General features: G+C 41.8%; 1 protein-coding gene across 1 annotated transcript in view; it reads right to left on the reverse strand.

Moving 5' to 3' along the window:
- Window positions 1-15,444, reverse strand: part of RPS6KC1 (ribosomal protein S6 kinase C1) — a 238,383-nt gene that overhangs the window by 81,682 nt on the left and 141,257 nt on the right. Inside the window, exon 10 of the mRNA XM_073628393.1 lies at window positions 190-237. Coding sequence (XP_073484494.1) covers window positions 190-237 — 48 coding nt within the window. The remainder of the gene's footprint in view (window positions 1-189; window positions 238-15,444) is intronic.

A 15,444-nucleotide genomic window follows, 5' to 3' on the forward strand; every position in this document is an offset into this window, starting at 1 on the left:
AATGTAACGTTGAGCTGGTCATCAAGGTCCTTACAGCACAATGAATGGTTAAAGTGGGCTATGCCTTTACGTTTCCTTTACAGAACACAGAACCTTTGACTTCTTGAAATTAGCTAGCAGGTTGTAGGATAATAAGGCAGGAAGGTAAACAAAAATTTGCAATGATATTCCAGATATATTTGTACTTACTTTTAAAATAAAGGTCTCTTGAGTCCTTGTATCCAAAACTAGCAGGACCTAGACAGAAGAGAAGAGTACATTTATTGCAAGAAAGACTTTGCAAATGACAAAGCTTGCATGTATAATTAAACGTCAATGTCTTCCCCATATCGGTTGTATGAAAAGGTATTTGCCCCCTTCCTGATTTTTTTTTTTTTTTTGCATATTTCTCACACTTAAATGATTCAGGTCATCAAACAAATTTTATTATCATACAAAGATAACCCGAGTAAATCCTAGATGCAGTTTTTAAATTATTATTTAATTTATTAAGGGAAAAAAGCTGTTCAAACCTGCCTGGCCCTATGTGAAAACGTAATTGTCCCCCTCCCATGCTGAATCATGAATGAACTGTGATTGACCACAATTTTTTGGAAAGTTGAGTTAAATTTCACTTGCCACATCCAGGCCTAATTACTGCCAGACCTGTTGAATCAATAAATCACATGAGTAGGAGCTGTCTGACAAAGTGAAGCACGCTAACAGATCACAAAAAGCCACACATCATGCCACAATCTAAAAAAAAAAAATCAAGAACAGGTTAGAAACAAAGTAATGTACATGTATCGGTCTAGGAATGGTTTCAAAGCCATTTCTAAGGCTTTGGAACTCTAGTGATCCATGGGGAGAGTCATTATCCACAAATGGAGATAAATTGGAACAGTGGTAAACCTTCCCAGGAGTGGCCGGCTTACAAAAATTACTTCCAGAGCATGACGACGACTCATCCAGGAGGTCATAAAAGAACCCAAAACAACATATACAAAACTGCAGGCCTCACTTGCCTCAAGCAAGATCAGTGTTCATGATTCAACAATAAGAAAGAGACTGGGCAAAAATGTCATCCATAGGAGAGCTCCAAGGCCAAAGCCATGCTGACCAAAAAGAACACAAAGGTTCATCTCACATTTACCAAAAAACATCTCGATTATCCCCAAGACTTTTGGGCAAATAATCTGTGGACTGATGAGACAAAAATTTTACTGATTGGAAGGTGTGCATCCCGGTACATCTGGCATAAAATGAATACAGCATTTCAAACCAGGAACATCATACCAACAGTCAGACATGGTGGTGGTAGCGTGATGGTCTGGGGCTGCTTTGCAGCTTCAGGACCTGGACTACTTCCCATAATTGATGGAACCATAAATTCTGAGCTCTACCATAAAATCCTAAAGGAGAATGTCCGACCATTAGTTCGTGACCTCAAGCTCAAGTGCACTTGGGTTAGGCAGGAGGACAATGATGCGAAACACATGCAAGTCCACCGCCAAATGGTTCAAACAAAGCAAAATTTAGGTTTTGGAGTGGCCTAGTCAAAGCCCGGACTTAAATCCAATTCAGATGCTGTATCATGACCTTACACGGGCCGTTCATGCTGGAAAACCCTCCAATGTGGCTGAATTAAAATAATTCTGCAAAGAAGAGTGGGCCAAAATTGCTCCACAGCAATGTGAAAGGCTCATTACCAGTTATCGCAAACGCTTGATTGCAGTTGTTGCCACCAAGTGTGGCACAACCAGTTATTAGGTTTAGGGAGCAATTACTTTTTCACATAAAGCCAGGCAGCTTTGGACAGCTTTTTTTGCCTTAATAAATGAAACCATCATTTAAAAACTGAATTTTGTATTTACTCGGGTTATCTCTGTGTAATAATACAATTTTTTGATGATCTGAGTGATTGTCACTGTCCTGCTCGGCGGCGGTGGTCACAGATCTGACGAACGGAGCTCCCCAGCACACTACAGTACAGCCCTATCACCAACACGATCCTGCCTAAGTAGGAAATTGCCATCTTTTGCAACCTTCTGAGCTGCGTATGCCTTTAAGGGACCCTCGCTCTTTTGCTGACATCCAGGGGGCATTTGCTTATATCTACTAATGAAATTCTTTACGAATTAGCATTAGGACAATCCCCCATTGATTCTCTGTTTTTTGGATCCTTCCAGGATAAGTGCTACCCCTCCAGCTCCCCCGGGGTCGCACGTTGGGACCAGTGTGGATAAGGCGGGGCCAGACACACGCCCACTTCCTTTCTGGATTCCTGTGGCATCTTTGCGTATCTACCTCCGAGACCTTGACAGTGAGCCTCCTTTTCTGAATATACTTGGTGTAATTCCTCCCACAAGTTGCCCTTGATGAAGGGACTCTATGGGCAGTCCGGAAACGCGTAGGCCTAGGTGGAAGACTACACGAATATACATTCGATCTCTACATCAGTATATTCCTCATTTTACCACTTTTTTGTATATTCAATGTTATTGCTTTTGCCTTATTCTTATGTGTATTGTATATTTGTACCAATAAAATTGTTTTTATTACTTTGTTGCCTTCAAAGTCCCATCTATTTTTGAGGGGTTATTTCTTTTTCTCCGTTATAAGGGATGGTGGCAACCTATATGACCTAATTGGATGGTACTCCCTTTTCTTTATATCTGAGTGATTTAAGTGTGACATATATGCAAAAAAATAAAACAATCAGAAAGGGGGCAAATACTTTTTCACACAACTGTATGTCCATTAAAGTATGCCATAAGCATTTTGCACTGTAGAGCAAGGACTGGCCAGGGACCACTCTGACACAGTTGGCCAGCTAAAACATGCAATGCAATATATGCAGGGCTAATGCTAGTCTATTTTGTGCCCTAGGCAAGGCCAGCTACTTGCAACCCCCCCACAAAAAATAAAACTTCAACATTTTTGATAAATGGGAGGAGTCCAAGTCTATGATTGGACAGACAGTTCTCCGCCCCTTTTCCTACTATCACACAATCCTAATTATACTACAATGGAGAGCCACTTCCTCCCCTTGATCCTTCACTCATCCCATCGGTCGTGGGATTTCGTGTCCAGTCCTCTCAACTCCTCCCACATCTTCCATTTATTATTATTATACACGATTTATATAGCGCCAACAGTTTGCGCAGCGCTTAACAAAATGAAGGCAGACAGTACAATTTGGTACAAGAGGAATCAGAGGGCCCTGCTCACTAGAGCTTACAATCTAGGATTCAGACATCAAGCATATTAGTCTGGCCTTGCCTATGCCTGGTATGAATCTGCCCAACCAAGTCCAATTTACAAATGGGATCTCTAAAAAAGGGGAAGGGGGAGGCCAATACTGCCTGTTTATTAAAGCAGACCTTGCAGTACAATGCAGGGTATGCTTAAATTACCTGTATCCCCTCCCTATTTACAAATCACCTCTTGTTAGTGGGTGTATCTGTAAAAAAAAGTCAAGAAATAATCCAAACGCTGCACACCAGAACAGGCCAGGTGTAAGATAAATAAAAGCGGCTTCAGCATGTCTCCAACCAGGCCAGAGCCCCCCCGATGCATTTCACCATATCCACAGGGCTTAGTCATGTCTATTTCAAGACTAAGCCCTGTGGGCAGGCTGAAACCTGTCTGGAAGGTGTGGCCTGGTCAGAGCCAGGCTAAGGCCGCTTTTATTTGTCTTACACATGGGCTGTTCTGATGTGCGGCATTTGAATTATTTCTTGTCTATGAGTGCATACTAGGTTGCACCGATACTACTTTTTTAAGACTGAGTACCGATACTTTTTTTCAAGTACTCGACGATGCCGATTACAGATACTTTTTTTATTGTCATGTGACAGTTTTCAAAGCACAATTTTGTAAATAAGTAATTTTTCTCCTTCACTGATGTGCGCTGATAGGCTGCACTGAGGGCCCTGATGAGGCAGCACTGAGGAGAACTGATGGGGTGGCACTGATGAGGAGAAACTAATATGCAGCAGTGATGGGCACTGATATGCAGCACAGATAGGTGGCACAAATGGGCACTGATGAGGCAGCACTAATATGCAGCACTGATGGGCACTGATAGGTGGCACTGATGGGCACTAAAAGTCAGCACTGATTTGGCTGTGCAAACATAACTTGGCTGTGTGTAACAACTAACAAGCCTTACTGTGGATGAGGTGTACTGGGGTGCTGGGTGTACGGGGTGTATCAATATGGCCATCGCGCTGTTCTGACACCTCCATCATGCCCCTGACTCCCTCTGTCTCTTCTCCGCCCACTGACTCCAGGGAGTCAGCGCGTAATAAAAAATTTTTATTTGAAGACATTCCAGTCCATTGCAAAGGAGTCGTCTTGCAAGATTTTGGCTGCTCTGTATTCCCTGGGAATTGCGGAAGGAGTGTGAGGTCATCCTTGCCTAGGCCCCACAGTGGGGGCAATTATATAGCCAAACTTTTTTGTTTACAGGTATGATTTACACCTTATAACAGCAGGTGAATTGTTAAGGTGACAGTGCAAGTATATCTAAAGCCAATACTTTTTTGTTTTTTACAGTTTGGAGAGAGCAAGGAAAGGATTAGAACCTCTGTCAAATTTTTTATTGCTGTGTGTCCCTGCTGGGTAAATTCACATTCGCGGTTTCACCTACTGACCACTGTAACTGAAACAAAGTAATGGAAAATTTAACTTTACAGTTGTCACTAGAACAAAAGGAACTCTATCGTTTTCAAGGAGGTCATTTGTACCAGTGACAACTGTCTATGAGGGAAATTCCCATCACTTTCCTCTCACTTCCTGTTGTCATTAAGACAGGAAGTGAAGGGAAATCACCCTGGTGAGGCAAAGAAAGGGGGGGAAAAAATTAAGGGGTTTTAACCCTTTTCAAATCTATCCAAAGCAAAAAAAAAAAAAAAAAAAAATAGAAAGAATAGAAAGGTTTGGAATATACAAGTATACTAACAGTAAGGTTAACTTTAAAGAACAAGCTTTTGTTGGTGTCTTTACGTATATATTTTTCACTTTTTCTCAAAGCATATCACAGCTTGCATACGGCTACCATTTGGCACGCTTTTACGGTGTCTGGCTACTTTATGGAATTTTCTGGTGTTTACACAGCCCTATTCTATGTAAGAACAGATGATTCAAGCCACAGCTAAGCATTCTAGCAGCAGAAGTGGCTATGTATCTTTAAATCTTGACATTGCGGAGGATGTAATTTGCTGGATTAGCACAGAGGATTTCTTGATACTGATCCCACATTTTGTAATCACATTTATTAGTGTCTCGTCTGCTGTCCAGCGTTGGAGGCCACGGCTGTCCTGCTGTGGATCTTGGGATGGAGCTCCGACTCTGCTGGTTACAAACCAAAGGACAAACGGGCCACTGGGGAATATGCCAGCTGTTATCTTGTGCGGGTATCCAGAAGGGTCATCTTCAGTCTGAAGGAGCATGCAATCTGCAGACTAATTACAAGCGCTCCAACCACGCTGCCCAGTAAGACTGGTGACTTTCACAGACAACAAAATCCTGCTAGGGATGCAAATGCTTCGCGCTGGGAAAACGCTGGGCTGAGCCGCTGAATACTCATTTGTTAACAAAACAGAAGGGCGAGATTTTATTATAAGGGAACAGACGCAAGGCAAAAACTCCACAATGCATAACTTTGCCATATAACCTTCTGCACAGTCTGTTTGAACGATATAGATCGGGAACGGTCAGGATTCTAAAATCAGCCAGGAAGAGCCTGATCAAAACGCAGCCAACATATTAAATGGGAAAAAGGGGCATATGCCCAGGGCCGGCTATGGCAAGAAGGATGATTTCATTAGACTGTCTGAAGCCTGAAGAGTCGGGTCTCCAAATTATCCACTCCAATCTATCACTGTCCTGTTTCCAAAGAGTAGTCATGTGACCAAACTTCTGCAAGCTTGAGACTTATTGTAAATAAATGTTTAAAAAAAGTACAATATTTAAGGCCAAAAAACACGGTTTATAATACCATCACTGTTTATAGATCTAGACAAAAGTTTAGGAAGCCTATCACAAATACAGCATTCTACTTTTCTCTTTTGTAAAAAGGTGGAACGATATACAAAAGGAAGGTTTTCTGATTACGTGGGACTATCCTTGGTATACCAATAGATGTTTATGCATTCTACAGATTCCTGACAGCCATTTATGAGCTAGCCTGGGGAGATTGTACAATGGGTGCCAATGGCACCTACCTCACTATAAACCTGTGTGAAGATATCCTTATGAATTATTTGGAACGTTTAACTTGGTGGGATCCATCATGATTCCAGTACTAAGACCGGGTGGAGTGGCGTGGCAATGACATCAACATCTCCACTACATCCAATCAGAGAATGCTTTGCACTCATTAATAAAATGAAAACTGTTGTCTGAAGAGTGTCCTGGCATGTAAATGACCTTGTATGTTCAATAAGCAGCAGGGCAGCTGCTAGGCATGGTACCCAAAAGCTAAAGGAGATCACTGTAGTAGTGTTGCCTACTACAAGGACTTGCGGCTTCCAGGGGGATTAACAATGGTACATGCATAGTTACACTGCTCCAAGCTGGACCAATGTAACTAAAAATTTCCATACCTAAAAATCACCTTTAAGTTGGAATTTTCTACCATGCTGGAAAAACTTTAAAATTTCTAAGTGCCCATTTGCACCATGGTGCACCACATGTGCTTTAGACATGTGCATTCGTTTTCGTCCGAATGCATTTTCGTTGTCGTTTTAACAAACGATAACGAACGTGCAGAATCCGAAAACCGAAAGATCCGACATAAACAAATGCTTTATTTTCCTTTTCGTTGTGACAACAGTTCGATATAGATAGGTGATTTGACATGGCGCTGACAATAGCGATCTGTGTCCATCGAACCTGTGGTCGAATGTGCCTAACCTTAGCTCTATTAGTCCAAGATTATTCGACATAGAGAGAAAAGATTCGAGATAGAGAGAAAAGATTTGACACTATAGAGAATATAGCAAAAAGGTAGAATGTGCCTAACCTAACTTGTAATGTCCACGATTATTCGACATAGAGAGAAAAGATTCGACATAAAGATTCGACGAAGCAGTCGCCACGAGCGGACATTTATGGTCAAATGCTCCGCCCATAGGCTATAGAAGAATTCTAATGTTGGTTGACTAGTAATATTAATTAATATAATTATTACTAGTGTCATACAACATTAGAATTCTACTATAGCTTGTAGACGGAACATTCGACCGGAAATGTACGATTGCGGCGTCGTACAGTTTAGCTGCTCTGTCAAATCTTCTTAGAACATTCGACAGACACCATAAGCCTTCAATAACAGATTCGACCTTAATTATATCGGATTTTCGGACGAATGCATTTTTTTTAATGAAACAAAATTAATAAAAACGAATTTCGGGACTAACTAAATAAATTTATTTTTCGGACGCAAACAAAATTCTGAAACGAAATATTTCAGTGTGCACATGTCTAATGTGCTTTATGGAACATTGCTTTACGGCATCAAATTCATATTGAATGGGTCTCACTGCAGGAAAAATCAATCCTCTATTTTTTTTCAACAAATATTTATGTTGTAGGGTAACAACAAGTGGTCTTTGTAGTCCACTGATGATCGACTGACTTCTTGTCAGCAGATTTCCATTCCATAAATCTGACTACCATAGTTATAATGGGAATGTGGGAGAATGTAACCACACTGGTTTTTCTATATTGGTTATGTAAATCTTTCTTGGAAAACTCAAAAATCATTGGAAAGAATAAATCATTATGTTATGTGCACTTGAGCATGCTGTAGCAAAGGTGCATTCTGTACATTTATTTTTTTTAAAGTGAATGGCACCACAATGTGCATGGTTTACCAAGACAATGGTGTAAACAGCCTCTACAAGGGAAATCATAGTGCATCTTCACTTTCACATATTTTGAGTTATTATTGCAGTGCTTGTTATCGAAGTGTATTTTTTCACATGTTCACATTGTTCTTTTTTTTTTGTTCTGATTACATTAAAAGGGAGATCAGTTGATCCCCTGGCTTGGATTATTCCCATTAATAATTAACTGCCTAACCCCCTGCCCCCCTTCCAGTGACAGGGGCATCAGGGATGTCTATAGGGTGCCTCACCCTGCTTGCTATAGGCACAAGCACACCAGTTCCTTAGATTCAGTGGGTGACCTGCTAGCTTGTGAAAGTCTGTAGGCAGCTTGAGCCTTGCCAATATGGCTAATAAAAAAAATGGCACCAGAAGTTTATATGAACCAGTCTAAACTGATGTTAAAAAAGGCTGATAAAACAGTATAGCAAGTTGTACTTGTCCTTTTTAGTAAATACAAATAAAAATAAAGCCCATCTCTGAATGACTACGTGACATTTTACCCTGCCATTAACAAAATGTATTCAAAACATCTAAGTGCAAAAAATATTCACTTTACAGTAGCGCTGGGATCAAAAAAATAATCTTTTTACTTAAAAAGCAAAAAAACAAGACAGATAGTCTTATATTACAAATAAAGTCTACCATAAAAGTGTCAAAATATAGTGCTCCAAGTTCTTCCCTTAAAGAAAGTCACTCACCAGAGCGCCATGCCTTCCACTCTCATGGATGGCATAGATGGCTTTTGTAGTTAAATATCCGCTATCAAATCCTTACTCTTCACCAAATTAATCCAATAAACATTTCATTCAAATATGAAAAGAGAAAGAAAAGATGCCTCCAAGGGTATAATAACCAATAAAATTTCCCTATATTTAAAACTAGTGGAAAACCACTCACAAGATAAGATCACAAAAAACGCTTTTCATTTCAATAGCAGGAAATGGCGCCAGGTAAAACTCAGCAATGGTAGTTCTCACCACCTCCAGACAACTCAGACCACGTTCCCACGTCACTTCCGGCTTGGGTCCTGATGTCATTTCAGGTCGCCATGTAGCCACGTAGATGATTTGATTTGATCATTTAATAAGGTGTGGCAGCAGTGATAGGTGATTAATTTTAATCAAACATACACAATATTATCAAAATTATTGGGACACTTGTCTTTACATGATCTTTAATGGCATCCCAGTCTTAGTCCGTAGGGTTTAATATTGAGTTGGCCCACCCTTTGCAGCTATAACAGCTTCAACATTTCTGGGAAGGCTTTCCACAAGGGTTAGGAGTGTGTCTATGGGAATGTTTGACCACTCTTCCAAAAGCGCATTTGTGAGGTCAGGTAATGATGTTGGATGAAAATGCCTGGCTAGCAGTCTCTGCTCTAATTCATACCAAAGGTGTTCTATCGGGTTGATGTCAGGACTCTGTGCAGGCCAGTCAAGCTCCTCCACCCCAAACTCGCTCATCCATGTCTTTATGGACCTTGCTTTGTGCACTGGTCCAAATCATTTGGTGAGGGGGGGATTATGGTGTGGGGTTGTTTTTCAGGGGTTGAGCTTGGCCCCTTAGTTCTAGTGAAAGAAACTCTTAAGGCATCATCATACAAAGACATTTTGGACAATTTCATGCTCCCAACTTTGTGGGAAGAGTTTGGGAATGGCCCCTTCTTGTTCCAACATGACTGCACACCAGTGCACAAAGCAAGGTCCATAAAGACATGGATGAGCGAGTTTTGGGTGGAAGAACTTGACTGGCCTGCACAGAGTCCTGATCTCAACCTGATAAAACACCTTTGGGATAAATTGGCGTGGAGACTGCCAGGCCTTCTCATCCACATCAGTGCCTGACCTTACAGATGTGCTTTTGGAAGAATGGTCAAACATTCACATAGACACACTCCTAAACCCTGTGGACAGCCTTCCCAGAAGAGTTGAAGCTGTTATACCTGTAAAGGGTGGGCCAACTCAATACTGAACCCTACGGACTAAGACTGGGATGCTAATAAAGTTAATGTGCATGTAAGGACAGGCTTCCTAATACTGTTGACAATAAAGTGTATATAGATATATTCTTTATCAACATAGTTATTTTTATCCACATATGTACAAAGATAGACATTTTAAAACCTCACAGCACTGGGAATTTTGTTGTGTTGCAAAAAAGAATTGCCTGTTATATGTTAAAAGGGGTTGTAACGTCAAAAGGTTTTTTATCCTAATGCATTCTTTGCATTAAGATAAAAAGCCTCTCGTGTGCAGCAGCCCCCCTCGGCCCCCCTAATACTTACCTGGGCCCCCCTCTCTGTCCAGCGATGTCCACAAAGGTCTCGGCCATCCGAGACTCTCCCTCCTGATTGGCTGAAACACAGCAGCAGCGCCATTGGCTACTGCTGCTGTCAAAGTCGGCAATCCAATCAGAAGAGAGAGGAGGCGGGCCAGGCCGGGCTCCATGTCTGAATGGGCACAGGGAGCTGTGACTCGGCTTGGGTGCCCCCATAGCAAGCTGCTTGCTGTGGGGGCACTGAACAGGAGGGAGGGACCAGGAGCACTGAAGAGGGACCCAAGAAGAGGAGGATCTGGGCTGCTCTGTGCAAATCCACTGCAACAGAGCAGGTAAGTATGTTTGTTATTTTTATAGAAAAAAAAAACAAGACTTTACAATCACTTTAATTACAGAGCATTCCTAAGCCCCAGAGGGCTATTCTATACCTGTAGGTGGTTGATCCCTGAATTAAAGTAGATCACTAGCCAAAACATTATTCTTGTTTTGGACAAGGGTACAGTAAGAGTAAAGCTGGTCATACTCTAGTAGTTTTCGGAACAAACATTCACAGAAAAAGTTTCATCAGTTAGTATTTTAAAAACGTTTGCTTTTAACATTCGATTTTGGATTGAATGGACTTTCCCTAATGAAAACCGGATTCACAGTTAGAAATTCACATATTTGAGAAATAATTTTCATCCTGTTCCTTCAAATTTTCTTATCACTGCGGTCCAAAAATAAATGTCGTTTTGACTCCACTAATAATCGCAAAATTGAAAATATGTTTTTAAAAACAAAAACTATCAAACAAAATTCAACTAATTTATAAAACAAGGTGTGGGCAGCTGGCACTCAAGGTGACAATAAAAACCTTGTGAAATAAACAGTATATAAACAAATGAAAGTGCAGAGCTCAAAGAATCAAACCTATATAGTGCAAAACAATATAACAAAAAGTCCATAAACAAAGTCCAATAAGTATTGCAGGTTAAAAATTGATAGAATAGATCATGAATGGTTTGGAACAACACTTGACATTTTGAAATAAAAATTTGCACTCAGCTTCGTTAATCACCGGTTGTTAAATTTCACATTTTAGCGTGGTTTCAAAGGTATTTTTAAATATCGCTTTGAGATTAGGACAGTGATTGATTTTTGTACAGGTATATTGTTGATTTTTATTTATTTATTTATTTTTTATTCACAATCATTATATTGCAATATTTTATGTTGATTTGACATCTATGTGAAAGCTATTAGCAGCACTTTCATGCCGAGAGCACCTTGCATTTGATGTTTACTGGTCCAGTAATTGAAACCTGTCTTTTGCTTATTCTTCACCATCGGCTCCTGAGACAATAAGCTTCTTAGTTGCGTCTCTGCTGGCGTACATACTAAACCAATGAAGATGCATCTGACATTTCCACCTTAATCAGGCCCTTCCCCGGGCACAACAATCTCACAGGCACATTTCACACTCCCTGGTTTCCCTGCAGCTGGATAACATCCACATTCAAGTAATAAATACAAGAACATATGTGATTTTTTTTAAATGTGCCCTTTGACTGTCAGTTTTTCCCAAACAGGTGTTGCCTAAATGATTATAAATTGGCCCCTGGATACACCTATTCAACTGAGCCGTACAGGACCGGTGATAATATAATTAGGCCTGAAAACATCAGGCTAGTGAGCGCTTCCCATCTGTTTGGCAATAATGTTTAGTTAACAATAGTCTTTAAGAGAAGCACCTTCAACTTGCAGCACTCCGATACATACAAAACACGAGGAGAGCTGTTAACCTCGTCTCTCCTGGTGAAAATAAACTGTAGAACGGGCCTTTCTGCAGAGAAGCGGTAAGGAATAGGCACTTATAAAAATCGAAACCTCCAATCTTAATTTTTTATTTTAGTGCAGCACCATATCTCAAGGAGAAGTGTGTGAGCTGTTATTCAGGTGTACAGTGGAACCTTGGTTTAAGAGTAACACGGTTAACAAGCGTTTTGAAAGACAAGCAACTTTTTTTTTTTTTTTCAATTCTGACTCTGTTTGCGAGTGTTGTCTCGCAAAAGAAGCAGAATTCAAGCTAATGGGCGGTGCAGTACCGCATTTGGCCAGAGGTGTGGGGGTGCCGGGGACACTCAGAACGGTTCGGAGCCGTTCGGAAATACTCAAAATGACTCAGAAATACTCAGTTCCCGAGCCTTTCTGAGTTCAGCCGAGCTGTCTCCGAGTATTTCCGAGGCTCTCCCCCCCTCCCCCCACCTCTGGCCACATGCGGTATTGCATGTAATAGAAGTCAATGCGGAACTAATTATCTTTGTTTCCACTGACTTCTATGGGGAAACTCGCTTTGTTATGCAAGTGCTTTGGATTACAAGCATAGGTGTGCGCAGCCTATTGCATTAGGGTGTGCACACTTAAGCTCAACCACACATGCACGTGTATGTGTCTACATATATATGAACCCAGCACATTGATCTCCCTGCTGGCAAAGTGAAAGAGAAGAGCATAAACACTTTTCTTATGGCAGAGCCGGTAAGAGGGAGATCTTTACCATGTTCCTGCTGCTACACAGAGCGATAACACTACTGCGCATGGGGTGATTATTGTGTGCCTGGGCACACCCGACACACCCTGTGCGCATGCCTATGATTACAAGCATTCTCCTAGAACGGATTATGCTCGGAATCCAAGGTTCCACTGTATTTGCTTTTCTTTCTCACTGCACACCACTATGAAGCATCTCCTGTGATAGAAGGAGATGGAACCAGTCTCACAAGGGATAGGAGCTGACAATCAGGCAGGGTCGCAGTGGTAGGAGTATTCTTCAGGCTTGTTGGTGTAACTGGGCAGCTTTGTAGCCACCTTAATCACTCCCACATGCGCCAGACTAGCTACAAATGAAAATATCAAACAAGTTCATCACAGTAGCGAGCTTGTTTTAACCCCTTTGATTATCAGGATCTCTTCTGTATTTCACTGGCTTGCTTAAAGGAGAAGTGGGGCCAAAGCTATTTTGGCCCTATTTCTCCTGAGGGTCACAAGAGTGCACTTAGTCCTGAACTCCTGCAACCCGTTTTCAGTCGACAGCAGGCATATATACGGTATCTCACAAAAGTGAGTACACCCCTCACATTTTTGTAAATATTATATCTTTTCATGTGACAACACTGCAGAAATGACACTTTGCTACAATGTAAAGTAGTGAGTGTACAGCTTGTATAACAGTGTAAATTTGCTGTCCCCTCAAAATAACTCAACACACAGCCATTCATTTCTAAACCACTGGCAACAAAAGTGAGTACACCCCTAAGTGAAAATGTCCAAATTGGGCCCAATTAGCCATTTTCCCTCCCCGGTGTCATGTGACTCGTTAGTGTTACAAGGTCTCAGGTGTGAATGGGGAGTAGGTGTGTGAAATTTGGTGTTATCGCTCTCACTCTCTCATACTGGTCACTGGAAGTTCAACATGGCACCTCATGGCAAAGAACTCTCTGAGGATCTGAAAAAAAGAATTGTTGCTTTACATAAAGATGGCCTAGGCTATAAGAAGATTCCCAAGACCCTGAAACTGAGCTGCAGCACGGTGGCCAAGACCATACAGTGGTTTAAACAGGACAGGTTCCACTCAGAACAGCCCTCGCCAAGGTTGACTAAAGAATGTGAGTACATGTCCTCAGCATCATATCCAGAGGTTGTCTTTGGGAAATAGACGTATGAATGCTGCCAGCATTGCTGCAGATGTTGAAGGGGTGGGGGGTCAGCCTTTCAGTGCTTAGACCATACGCGGCACACTGCAGCAAACTGGTCTGCATGGCTGTCATCCCAGAAGGAAGCCTCTTCTAAAGATGATGCACAAGAAAGCCCGCAAACAGTTTGCTGAAGACAAGCAGACTAAGGACATGGACTACTGGAACCATGTCCTGTGGTCTGATGAGACCAAGATAAACTTACTTGGTTCAGATGGTGTGAAGTGTGTGTGGCGGCAACCAGGTGAGGAGTACAAAGACAAGTGTGTCTTGCCTACAGTCAAGCACGGTGATGGGAGTGTCATGGTCTGGGGCTGCATGAGTGCTGCCGGCACTGGGGAGCTACAGTTCATTGAGGGAACCATGAATGCCAACATGTACTGTGACATACTGAAGCAAAGCATGATCCCCTTCCTTTGGAGACTGGGCCGCAGGGCAGTCTTCCAACATGATAACGACCCCAAACACACCTCCAAGACGACCACTGCCTTGCTAAAGAAGCTGAGGGTAAAGGTGATGGACTGGCCAATCATGTATCCAGACCCTATTAAGCATCTGTGGGGCTCCTGTGGAGGAGCGCAAGGTCTCTAACATCCACCAGCTCTGTGATGTCATCATGAAGGATTGGAAGAAGACTCCAATGGCAACCTGTGAAGCTCTGGTGAACTCCATGCCCAAGAGGGTTAAGGCAGTGCTGGAAAATAATGGTGGCCACACAAAATATTGACACTTTGGGCCCAATTTGGACATTTTCACTTAGGGGTGTACTCACTTTTGTTGCCAGCGGTTTAGACATTAATGGCTATGTGTTGAGTTATTTTGAGGGGGCAGCAAATGTACACTGTTATACAAGCTGTACACTCACTACTTTACATTGTAGCAAAGTGTCATTTCTTCAGTGTTGTCACATGAAAAGATATAATAAAATATTTAGAAAAATGTGAGGGGTGTACTCACTTTGTAGCACACAATATTCTTTTATACACCTTCAAGTGATTTTCCCTTCATTCCTGCAGCTTTTTTTCAGATAATCACATACACAATTGTTTTTAGGTTAAAGAGAAGTATAGCCAAAGCTATTTTGGCCCTACTTCTAAGGATCACAGGAGTGCAGTTTGTTCTGCACTCCTGTGATGTGTTTTCAGTGGACAGCGGGCTAAAGCCCACTTTTGGCTGATGTCACAGAGCCAGTCCAGGCTCTGAAAAGATCCCAACCATATAGTCAGGATCTACCCAGAACCCTGGATCGGCACCTGACTCAGTCTCTCACCAATCCGCTGAGATCCTGAGCCAGCCCCTTCACAGCCCAGCGTTCCAGTTGCGCTTCTTGTCATGGTTGTTACAAAAGTCTTATTTTCCCTGTTGGAATCTCATTTTTCTGACATTAAATCGGATCTTAACCTATACCAACCCTCAACTATGTTATGTACAAGGAGGCAGCCATAAATGCTCATTACATACACAGGTTTTGCTGTCAATCAGCTGGAGATCCCTCTCCTGTAACCTTTTTTCTTTTGGTGTCAGGAAAGCTTGTCAGAAGTGATTCATGCTAAAGGCAG

The sequence above is a fragment of the Aquarana catesbeiana genome, linkage group LG04, assembly GCF_042186555.1.
Source record: "Aquarana catesbeiana isolate 2022-GZ linkage group LG04, ASM4218655v1, whole genome shotgun sequence".
In the NCBI taxonomy this organism is placed as follows: domain Eukaryota; kingdom Metazoa; phylum Chordata; class Amphibia; order Anura; family Ranidae; genus Aquarana; species Aquarana catesbeiana.